This window comes from Cavia porcellus, unplaced genomic scaffold (assembly GCF_034190915.1).
Source record: "Cavia porcellus strain 051 isolate PalLab524CR breed Dunkin Hartley unplaced genomic scaffold, mCavPor4.1 scaffold_23, whole genome shotgun sequence".
Taxonomy (NCBI): domain Eukaryota; kingdom Metazoa; phylum Chordata; class Mammalia; order Rodentia; family Caviidae; genus Cavia; species Cavia porcellus.
The window spans coordinates 41579872-41591989 of record NW_026947506.1 but is presented as its reverse complement, the minus strand read 5'-3'; the positions used below and the strand labels follow the sequence as shown (position 1 = coordinate 41591989).

At 49.2% G+C, this 12118-nt stretch overlaps 1 protein-coding gene across 4 annotated transcripts in view; it reads left to right on the top strand.

Moving 5' to 3' along the window:
* Positions 1 to 12118, top strand: part of Dtx2 (deltex E3 ubiquitin ligase 2) — a 32880-nt gene that overhangs the window by 4464 nt on the left and 16298 nt on the right. For all 4 annotated transcript variants that reach the window (XM_003470116.5, XM_013152694.3, XM_063234278.1 and 1 more), the window contains exons 2-3: positions 7227 to 7577; positions 9704 to 10340. In XM_003470116.5, the coding sequence (XP_003470164.1) occupies positions 7310 to 7577; positions 9704 to 10340 (905 nt within the window). In that variant the 5' untranslated portion in view covers positions 7227 to 7309. The remainder of the gene's footprint in view (positions 1 to 7226; positions 7578 to 9703; positions 10341 to 12118) is intronic.

The following is a 12118-nucleotide window of genomic DNA, read 5'->3' as shown; positions in this document are numbered from 1 at the left end:
AGTGACAGTGGTGTGTTTTCCATGTGCCTGGCCCACATTCTCATTAACATTTGCTGTTGGCAGACTTCTTTGGGTTTTTTATTGGGTAGGGGGGTTGAGGCAGAGTCCCACTATATAGTTTGGTTGAATTCACAATGTGGCCCATGCTGGCCTTGAACTCATGGTGATCCCCCTGCCTCCACCTCCCAAGTGCTGTGATTACAGGCATGTGCCACCATGCCTGGCCATTTATTTATTTATATTTTTTTGAGTCAGCATCTCACTATGTTACTGTGTAGTGGAGACTGGCCTTGACCTCTTATGTAGTGCAAGCTTGAACTCTTGGAGATCCTCCTGCCTCAGCCTCCTGAGTGCTGAGATTATAATATTGTACCACCACGTCTAGTCATTCTTCATTTTAAAGCTTATATCCAGTGTTCTGTGTCTCATTTGAATGGTGATTCCTGAACCTAGTTCCTTGCCTTTAAGGAACGTGCATAATGGGGAAGGAGACAGGTAGTATTTTGCACACAGATGTCACATGAATTTTGATAGGTAGAAGTGTCAACTTCTCCCTGCAGGGCAGGAATGAATGAATATAGGATCAATACACAGGGCCAGTCGCAAGCTGGGAATTAAGAGATGAGAAAGTGTCCTCTGGGATGAACATTCTTAGTGGGATGTGAAGGGCCTGAAAGCTTTGGGCCAAGTCTTGTACCACCAGGAGGTCCAGATGCCAGCTGAGGGTTCGAGGCATGAGGCAGGCCTTGGTGGAGAGAGAGGCGGGCGATCTGTGTAGGGTCTTATTGCTGGCGCAGGGGCAGTAGAGAACGGGCAGAAAGGTAGATCAGGGCCTGAGACCCTGGTGCAGAGAGAGTTACCAACGCATGGTGTGGCTCTGGGCAGCCCTATTGGCCTGCTTTGTGCAGTTCACTGGGGTTTCTCCCTCAGGGGTTGGATAAAAACCAGCCTGTCTGTGTAGGCTAGAGTGTATCCTGGCTGGGGTAGTCAGAAGCTTGTGCTCACTGATGGACGCAGGCTCAGGAGGATTGCACAAGGGCAGGCCAGTGGGAGCTCGGTGTTAGATGTCAGAGCCAGCATAGAGCCTATGAGCTATGGCCCATGGGCCGCATTCCACCCACACTTGTTTCTATTCACAAAGGTTTATTGGAACACAGCCACTTCAGTTAGTTTACATATTTTTGCCATGCAGTGGTAGAGTTGAGTAATTGCATTAGATTGATGTACTTGCTTTTTGGTCCTTTACTGGAAAAGTCTGCCCCACCCAGTAGGCAGAGGTGAGACCTGGGATAACCTAGAGAATGAGTCCCAGCCACCCCATGGGGCAGCCATTGGTTGCTGGGCGGGTAGTGAGACTAGGTCAGCCTATGAATGTTGCCTTTGGTTTTCTGGAGAAACTGGAGATCTAGATTTTTTTTTTTGTTTGTTTAGTAGTTAATATCCCAACTTTTAAATTCTGGCTCAATTAAAAAACAAACTATGTAGGCCAAACAAAAGCACATCTGCAGAGCTGAGGAGTGCTTGCCTGGGGTGCTCCAGGCCTTGGGCTCCATCCCTGGAACTGCAGAACAAACCCTCATCTGCTGGCCAACTTGTCCAGCACCCATGAGCCCTGTCTTGGTAGGGAAGGAACCTGGAAACACGCAGATTTGCTTAGTCTCTGTGTGTTCCCTGGCAGGTTGCTGTACTGGGAATCGAACTCAGGACTTTGCGTTTGTCAGGCAGTTGATTATGCCTACACTCTATCCCTGGCCCAGGTTGCTGCTTTCTCTTGCCTCATTGTCCTCTGTAAAAGTGGAGGTACCGTGGCTGGGGATTTAGCTCAGCGGCATAAGTGCCTGCCTTCTTGCAAGCAGGCAGTCGGGAGTTCAATCCCTGGTACTGAAAAAGACAAAAAAAAAAAAAAAAAAAAAAAAAGTGAAGGTACCTCTGCCACCCATTGTGAGGCTCCAGCAGGCACTCTTAGAAGCCTGGCACTTGGGAAGCCCTTGGCATGTGGCCATTACTGTTACTGCTGCTAGGTCCCCGCTGCATACATCCTCAGTTAGGCCTGAGAACCCCGGCTTCACCCACTTCCTCCCAGCAAGGGATTGGAGTGCTGTCTGTGAATCAGAGCTAAAGGTCCTTGGTTCCAGAGGAGAGAACTGGGGCTTGCTGGTCCCCTTGGTTCTAGAAAGCTTGATCAATCAAGTGAGGCAGAGAGGAATCAGCACTTCCCTCCCAGCCACCTAGGGGCAGCAGGCACACAGGGCAGGGCTCGGTTCCCTGTCTGTCAGAAGCTTAGGTCTGGATGGCACTGGCTTGAGCTATCTCTTCTCAAGACCAGAGCCCCAGCCTGGGGCTGTCACACAGTGGGAGGGCGCTTGTCTAGCATGCCAAGGCCCTAGGTGTGATCTCCAGGACCACCAAAGAAAGAAATTAGAAAAGGACCAAAGACCTGTCACATTAGCTCACTTCAGAACTGGGTAAACCTGGCCAGGTGTCATCCTTAGGCACCTGGGTGTTTGTTTTTCACGTTTTCCTAGAACTCCGGAATGGGAGTCGTGCCTCTTGGTGAGGAGGAGGTGCCGTGGTAAGTTGACAGGGCGTACTGTTACTGAAATCTGCTGGGATAGTAGCAACTATTTAAAGTAATGCTGGTAGTGGTACTGATTTGGTTGGATGGTGATTATTTTTGTTTGTGACAGAGGGGATTGGACCCAGGGTCTTGCACTAAGCTCCATCCCTAACCCTTTTTAAAATTTTTTTATTTCTTACTTTGAGACAGAGTTATGCTAAATTGCTCGGGCTGGGCTCGAACTTTCCAGCTTCCCCACTAGTTTAGATTACTGGCATATCCCACCATGTCCGGCTAATGATTTTTTTTTTAAGCTGCAGAAGATTGAACACAGGGCCTCAAACATGCTAAACAAGTGCTTTGGCACTGAGTTACATCTCCAGCCCTTAGTTATGACCTTTTAAAAGTGTTTGGCAATTTAAAGACACTTGTCCTTCCATAACAGAAATTAATGCTTTCTGACTTTAAAAAATGTGAAAAGCTGGGCTATAGTTCACCATTAGAGCTTGTATTTAGTATATATGAGGCCCTGGGTGCGCTTTCCAGCACACAAAAAAAAAATCAAAAAAGTTCAAATATAAGGTGAAAAAAGTTAAACAAAAGGTCTTCTATGGTTTTCCCACTCAAAAACAGGTTTTTGAAAATTTTTTGGTACTAGGAATCAAACTCAGGACCTTGTGCTTGCTGGGCCAGGTGGTTATACTGCTGAGCTACATCCCTGGTTCTCAAAGACAGCAGTTAATATAGTGTTTCATTACATTTTTCTATTGAGTTTTCTTTTTTTCTTTTCTTTTCATTTCTTTCATCTTTCTTTCTTTTTTGAAACAGGGTCTCACTATGAAGTTCAGGCTGGCCTTGAACTCGCTGTGTAGCTCACAGTGGCCTTGACACCCTTCCTAAGCACTGGGGTGACAGGTGTGCACCACCACTGCTGGATTTTACTGGATTTTCTCTGTGGTTATTTATGTTCTGATAGTGCTGTTGTGAATATTTCTGTAACCTCCTTAAGCTAACTGTTATTTATTTATTTATTTGTGGCCCTGGGGATGCACTCCAGGGCCTGGTGTGTGTTAGGCACTGAGTCACATCCCTAGCCTGCAGAAAGGTTTTGCCCTTCTCGGCAGTGTGAAGCCTGGATCAGCTGTTGCCAGCGTTGAGGACTGAAATGACCTTTGCTATACAAAAAAATCTTCTATTGTGTTTGAGGTTGTTTTTTTTTTTTTTGGTGGTCCTAGGAATTGAACCCAGGATTTCTCCCACTAAGCTACATTCCCAGTCCATTTTTAAAATTTCATTTTGAGCCAGGCTTTCCAAGTTGCCCAAGCCAGGCTTGAGCTAGTGATCCTCATCACCACTGCCTCCCAGAGCCCAGAGTGCTGGGGTTAGAGTGTGCACCATTATGCCTGGCTGACAATATTTTATAATCAGAATTTCAAATGTCTACTACAGTAGAACATTTTTGAGGTTTTTTTTTTTTTCCCAAATTCATACATGAGAATCAAGTTTTGCAGGGCTTTGAAGAAGCTTCCTGCTGGGGGCCCACAGGCATTGTAGGTCTGAAGGTTGTGTTCTTCTCATAGCCAAGGCTCACAGTGTCAGCTGCTGGGCTGTGTGGTTTCAGGGCCAGATTTTTGGAAAGGACCAAAGGAGAGACAGCTTAGAAAAGAGGGCTCAGGGCTGGGGATTTAGTTCAGCCGCATAAGTGCCTGCCTTGCGAGCACAAGGTCGTGAGTTCAATCCCCTGTACAAAAAAAAGAAAAAAAAAGAAAGAAAGAAAAGAGGGTAGGTCAGTAGGTAGGTCAGCCAGTAGGTAGAGTTTGGAAAATCCATCCCAAGTCAGTGGAATCAGAGCTGGAAGCAGTTCTGGAAGTCACTTGGTGGAGCTGGTTTCCGCTCCACGCTCATCAGAACCCGTTTTTTCCCTTTCCCTTTTGGTGCTAGGGATGGAGTGCAGGGCCTCCTGTATGCCAGACAAGTGCTGCCCTCTGGAGCAATGTCCTTGGCCCTGAATCCTTCTGTCCTGCAAAAGAGCCTCAAAGACCTCTTGAAAAGAAGGAGCCTCGGGGGCTGGGGATTTAGCTCAGCGGCATAAGCACCTGCGTTGCAAGCAGGCAGTTGTGAGTTTGATCCCTGGATCCCTGGTAAAAATGAAAAAGACCAAAAAAAGAAAAGAAGGGGCCTCTTGCCACCACCTCTGCTTCACATGTGGTGGATGGCATATTGTCACATCAGGAAAAGGGTCTCAGCTGATTTTGTTGTTGAGACAGGGCTTCCTATGATGCAGGTTAAGCTCAAACTTGGAATCGTCCTGCCCTAGCCTTCCAGAGTGCTGCAGTTACGGTGTACACTACCATGCCCAATATCATAAGCTTTTTTTTTTTTAAACCACGGATCAAACTTAAGACCTCACACTTACTTAAGCTGCTGAGCTAATGCCTGGCCCTCATAAGGTTTTCTAAACATTGAAAAAATACATTTGTATTCTGTCATTGGATATTCCTTAATTTATTGACAGATTCCCATATTATGGCCAAGCATGGTAATCCATACCTCTGAGCCCAGCACTGTGGGAAGCTGAGGCAGGTTGATTATAAATTTGAGCTCACACTGGGCAATTTAGCAATCTAGTCTTAAAAAAAGAAAAAAAAAAAGACTTGGCGTGGTGGTGCAGGCTTGTAATTCCGGTGCTCAGGAGGCTGAGGCAGGAAGATCACTGGGAGGTCAGAACCAGCTTGGCCTCCATAATGAGTTCAAGGTCAGTCTGAATTGCATAGTGAGACCCTACTCAAAAAAAAACAGAAAAAGAAAAACCTGGGATAAAGGCTGTGGTTCAGATTCCAGTATCATGGAAACAAAGAAACAAAAGGCATATTGAACCACTCATGGGCTAAGGCAGAAGGATTAGGAGTTTAATGCCAGCCTGGGTACACTCAGACTTTGTCTCCACAAAACAAGAGGAAAAGCTCGTATTTTGGAACTGAAGGTAGAACTCAGTAGTAGAGTGTGCACATAGCATATATAAGGTAGAGGGGGTCCAGCCCTAGCAAAACAAAAGCAAGAAACCCTATAGAATTCCTGTATTGTCAGGTATTCCACCTGCCTCCAGATTTCAGCTTTTTTCCACAGTCAGTTATTAAATTGCACCCACATTAGGCACTGAGATGAATTAGGGTTTGGAACTGCAGCTTCGAGGTGACTGAGGCTGGTGCCAAGAGCAGGTTCCCTGACATGTGGCCATGCTGCTCGGCTCACTGTCAGGCTTGGCTGGGCTCTGACCCCAAGGCCCTTGCTCCCTCACCTATCCACTCCCTCAGATTCTGGGCATTTGTGGAGCTGAAGCCCCAGCTCGGAGTCAGCCCCAGCTGTGCCTTCAGGGAGTCGCTGGTCCAGTGGGGACTGAATCCGGTGATTGCAGTGGGTGGCCTAGGGTGAGTGGCCTCTAGTGGAGTGACAAAGCAGTGGGACCCTTCGTAGGGCTGGTGTGAAGGGGGTGAAGGCTCAGTGGCCAGGGCAAGGTGAGAAATTACTTGGAAAGTACCTGGGACTCACTGGGTACCAGAGGAAGAGGGATGTGGTACCATTGGAGATAGGCCATCACAGGATTTGTGTTCTTTCTTGTTTCTGAGGATTGGAGCGATCAGAGGTCCTTTTCAGGTTGTTGCTGTCCTGTTCAAAGAACTGGACAGGACAGTCAGCGAATTTGGAAGTTTAATGTTTACTTAGGGCAAAAAGAAAACGCAGTGCTCAAGAAGGAAAAGAGTGGAGTGTGAGGATGCCTGGAGAGGCATCTTCTGTTTTTGAGACAGTCTCACTGTGTAGTCCAGCTGGCCACAAAATTCCAGTGATCCTCTGCCTCGGCTTCCCCAGTGCTGGGATTACAGGCATGTGCCACCATGACCAGCAGAGGGGATCTTGATAAATTGCCCAGGCTGACCTCAAACTCGCCATCTTCCTGACTCAGCCTCCTGAGTTCTGAAATTACATGTGTATTCAGTACACCTAGCTTTGGAATGCATCTAATGTCAGTGCTAGGCCTCCTTTGTGGTCAGTGATACTGCTGGGATAGCCTGGACTTGTGGAGGAACAGAACCTGTAATTAGAGTCCCATCTCTGCTAGTGCCGCTTCAGGTCCCAGAGGGACCCTGGTCCCTCCTCACACACAGTGTTTCCTCATCTGCGCGAGTGTTAATATGCAGCTCACAAACAAACTGGTGCTGGGAACTGTAGACTGCTTGTGTGGGAATAAGGGTCATTGTGACCTTACCCACACAAGGATTTGCAGGACTGAAGAATAGACAGTATGGGGGGGGGAGCCAATGACAGCACCTGCCTGGCAAGCACAAGGTCATGAGTTCAATCCCCCCCAAATAGTATGAAAGGGTAAAGGAAATGTCTGGATTGGAGAGGAGTCATTGGCCTCGAGATAGAAGCTGAGCTAATGATTGGTATCGCAGATCACCCTGCTGCATCTTCCTGAGCACTCGCAGAGGCAGGTGAGCTGGAGGACTTCCTTGCAATCCTTCCTGGCTGCCAGGGCAAAGAGCTGGGATCACAGATCTGGTTCATGGCATGCCTAATGCCTCAAGGCATTAGGAAAGGCCAGGTTTTTATTTACCCTCCTCTGAGGCTCCAATGTGCTCAGTAACTGCTCTGTCCATCCTGTTTGCAGGTCTACAGGAGGCATCAGGCGATGAACCCTAGGCCGAGTGTGGTGTGAAGGCATCTGGGAAAGCGGAAGGAGTCCTGGGGAAGATGGCCATGGCCCCAGGTCCTTCCCTGGCTCAGGTGTACCCCAGCCCGGTGGTAGTGGCTGTGTGGGAATGGCAGGATGGGCTGGGTACCTGGCATCCCTACAGTGCCACTGTGTGCAGCTACATTGAGCAGCAGTTTGTCCAGCAGAAGGGTCAGCGCTTTGGGGTGGGCAGCCTGGCACACAGCATCCCCTTAGGCCAGGCTGACCCCTCACTGGCCCCGTACATCATTGACCTCCCCAGCTGGACCCAGTTCCGTCAGGATACCGGTAAGTCACTCCTGCTTTGGGTTGAGGCCACGTTGGGTACTGAGTTGTGGGGGTGACTTGCATAGCTTCTTCTGCCCTGCCTTGGGAATATGCACAGCCAAGAGGCAGGTGTGTGAGAACAGCTGTGACCACTGGGTAAAGGGTACCTTGCAGTAGAAGAGGGTACTGTGGAATGCACAGCAGAGCCCCTCTCGGCCTTTTCCTCGTGTTCCAACCTAAAGACCTGCCTCAGCCCGCAAAGATTTCAGCGTCCCTAGCAAGGAGGTTGTGCATTGTGGTTGACAGGGCCTGATGCTCCATGTTCAATTGTGTGACCCTTGAGGTTACGTCTCACCTTGTTCCTCTGAACATTTGTATTTCTGTGTTTTTAATCTGTAATGTGTCTTGATTGGTGTTAACAGAATGGAGCCACCAACTTCTCTTGGGTCTGTCCCTCCCCCTTTAATCTTTTGGTTCTCAGTTGTATGGTTTTATTCCTCAGAGACTTTTGACAATGTTTGGAGATATCTGGGGGATGACCCATGACCTAGTGCGTGGAAGCCAGGAATGCTCTTAGGTATCCAGTACATAGAACAGGCCTTGCAACAAGAATTAATGGCCCAGAAAGTCGCTAGTGGAGACCGTGGAGATGCCCTGCTGGGATCTCTGTCAGTAGCACGCCACTCTATGCTGTCACTGGGACTCCCAGTGGGGCAGCTGTGCACGAGGGTTCCTGCCTTCGTGCTGGGTGCAGGCACTGAGGAAGATGGCAAACAGGATTGGCGACAGGGCTAGCAGCAGGTGCTCCTCAGAGATACAGCATCTCACACAAACAGGCTCAGTCTGAAGTCTAAGCTCAGCCGGCAGGGTCACTGGGACAGGACAAAAGAATGGCATAAGAGAATACAGATTACAAAGTTTAAGACAGGAAATGCTTATATCAAAATATGCAGTAATAGTGGGAACTGTTTTTAGTGTGGTGTTGGCCACTTGGGTACACACACTTGCCTAGAAGGCCCCTAGACAGAACTACATTATGGTTTCAGCTATGTACTTTCCCTTGATGCTTGGGTTAGAGGTGATTTTAGTTTTCTGTGTATGTATATTGGGGGGTGTTGATAAGGTTGAACCCAGGGGCTTTGCCCTGAGCTACAACTCCAGGGCATTTTTATTTTTTATTTTAGACAGGGTCTTGCTAAGTCACTAAGTTGCCCAGGCCAGGCTTGAACTTGCAGTCCTCCTGCCTGAGCCTCTAGAATACTGGGATTCCAGGTGTGTGCAGTCACAAACATCTTTTTCAATTTTTTTTAGAATTGGGCACAAAGAAATTGTGTTTGTGTTTGTGTGCTAGGGATTAAACCTAGGGCCTCATATTGGCTAGGAAATTAGGAATATTTTGAGGGCTGGGAGTGTAGCTCAGTGGTAGAGCATCTGCTTGGTGTGCATGAGACCCAGGGTCCTATTCCCGGCACCAAAAAGAAAGCAGTGTTATTTCGGAAAGCTTCATCAAGTCCAAGGTATATGACTTTAGCTTCCAGCAGTCTTTTGTGCTAAGGAGTATGAACCCTCCTTTACCACTTACTCCTTTGGGGTATCAGTTTCTTTACCTAGAGAGTAGAATCTCTTTACCCCTAAATCTGTAAAAGTAGCTAATGTCAGCTTTTTGATCAAATAGCAGCATTACTGGATACCTATAGTGATTATTATGCTTGGTTTGGTTGCTTAAAAGATTTTTTTTTGCCAGGCGTGATGACACACACGTGGAATCCCAGAACTGTGGAAAGCTGAGGCAGGAGGATCTCAAGCTCAAGTTGAACTCCAAGAGCCTGTTTCATAAAATAAAGGGCTCATGGAGAAGCTCTCAGTTCAATTCCCAGGACCATGGGGAAAAAAGGAAAATGTAGCCCAGCACGCTGATGCATTTCAGCACTCTGGGAGGCCTACGTAGGAGGATAGCAAGTTTGAGCTCTGTAACTTAGTGATTTAGCAGGACCGTCTCACAAAAAAGCCTGGGGGAAAGGAGAAGGCTCAGGATACAGCTTAGTGCAAAGGCGTTGTGTTCCATAACCAGTACTACAAAAAGAAAATTCTCTTTTGAGAGGTGGCTAACAGGTTCACCATTTATGCATGCTGCTCTTTTTAAACAGGCACCATGCGGGCTGTGCGTAGACACCTGTTCTCCCAGCATTCGGCCCCAGGCCAGGGTATCATCTGGGAGTGGCTGGGCGATGATGGCTCCTGGACGGCCTACGAAGCCAATGTCTGTGATTATCTGGAGCAGCACATGGCCAGGGGCATCCAGGTTGTGGACTTGGCTCCCCTGGGGTACAACTACACCGTCAACTATGCCACCCACACGCAAACCAACAAAACTTCCAGTTTCTGCCGGAGCGTGCGGCGCCAAGTAGGCCCACCTTATCCAGTGACCACCGTCATTGCTCCACCAGGCCACACAGGAGTCGCCTGCTCTTGCCAACAGTGCCTCCATGGCAGTGGAACTGGCCCTGTGTCAGGCCGCTACCGCCACTCCATGACCAACCTCCCTGCATACCCCACGCCCCAGGCCTCCCACAGGACTGCCGTTGCCTTTGGGGCCCACCAGGGCTTCGCCCCATACAACAAACCTTCGCTCTCTGGGGCCAGATCTGCACCGAGGCTCAACACCACCAACCCCTGGGCTGGGGCCCCTCCGGCCCTGGGGAACCAGCCCCTCTTCCACTCCAGCCTGTCCCATGTGGGACCACAGCTCCTGCCCCCTGGACCGTCCACTTCCAGCGGAGCCAGGTATCTCGTGTTATTGCTCGCCATTGTGTCCGCCCCAAGAGTCCTGGCAACAGGCTGGGCTTCTTCTTTTACTTACCCGGGAAGATTTACCCGGGTACCTGCACGTTTGCACCTACCAGCTCGGTTGTCCTTGGTGTCTTGTCTAATTAGGTTGTGCCCTGGTCTCCCTGGAGTTCCCTGACCTCTGTCCTGGGGTTTTGCCAGTTATCACCTATCAGACCTTTCAGGAGCAGAGGGCTCCGTGGAGCCAGGTTGCAGTCCTTTTGCCTGTGTTTCTGTGCTATGTGGCGAGTGCCGAGCCAGGAAATCCCGTGGAACTGCACGTGTGTTGCTTCTTCCTGTGGGCAGGGCACTGAAGATGGTTCTGTCAACAGACTAGTTCAGAGAAGGCCGGGTGCCAGGGTGAGGCTAGTGAAGGTGGCGCCAGGCTGGTTGAGGCCCCTGCAGTGTCCCGTGGTGCTCTCAGCAACTGGTCAGGAGTGATGAAATCCTAAATCTGGTCCAGACTGGGTGGTGCTTTTTATTTTCTATTTTACTTTCTATTTTTTATTGGTACCAGGGATTGAACTCACGACCGCCTGCTTGCAAGGCAGGTGCTTATGCCACTGAGCTAAATCCCCAGCCCCTAGGGTGGTGCTTTCATATGATCGTCTGCTGACATTGGTATGCCAGTGGTGTGACTAAGGGGCTCACTGCTGAGAGCTGGGAGTAGGGAAGTAGGGCTGCTCTCTGACACCCCTGGCTGGGTGCTAACAGAATGTGTGGGCCGAAGCTGCTCTGGTCCCCAGGGAGGAGAGCATTTTGTGGTCTGGGTGATGGCCAGTCAGGTTGATGCCACCTTGTCACCCAGGCTCCTTTGAGGGCTGAGGCTCCCCAGGGTTAACAGTGACCTGGTGGGCAGCTTATTGAGTGGCTGGATCCCTTCATAAGAGTTTCTGAGGTGGCTGTAAGCCACAGTGTGTGGCATGACAGGTACTCTGTTACACACCAGGCTGAGTGAGTTCATTGGTCCTCATACTGGTCTTAAGGTAGGTGGCATCCTCACTTCACAGAAGGGCATATCCAGGCCTGTGAGGGTGGCCACACAGTCAGAAAGTGGCAGCGTGGAATAAACGTGGCCCCCAAGAGTAAGCCAGATGGGAAGCTGTCTTGAAAGTGGAATGAGGAGGACGTAGAGGCACCTGGGCCCATGACTAAGAAGGCCCTAACGTGGAGGGCAGTGGGCCTTGGCTCTGTCAGGGTCCTCAGGGCAACTTCTTCCAGAGTAGGAGCTTGTGTCGGAAATATTCTGGGAACTGGGAGCCTGTGGAGGTGTCATTGGGCCCTATGTGGACTTTTACATGGATTTGAGTGAGCAGGGCTCCCAAGTCGACCCCCAGCCTGTGAGACTCAGTCCCATGCAGAGTGCCGGTGAGTACTGTATGCCACTGGGAATGATTTCAGTTACAGTCTGTGCCACAGGAGTACCATCCCTAACCCTTGTTTATTTTTACTTTGAGACAGGATCTCATTAAATTGCCCAGACTTGTCTTGAGCCACACCTAGCCTTAAATTCTTACAAATTATTATTTTTGCTTGTTTTCTGAGACAAGGTCTCATTATACAGTTCAAGTTGGCCTTGAACTCATTATGTAGCCCAGGCTGACCTTGAATTTGCATCACTCCTCCTGCTTCAGCCTCCTGAGGGCTGGAATTACAGGCATGTGCCACCACTCTCGGTGGTCTTATAAATTATTTTGAGATTGTCCATTAAATAGTGCTATAGTTTGGATTCTGGG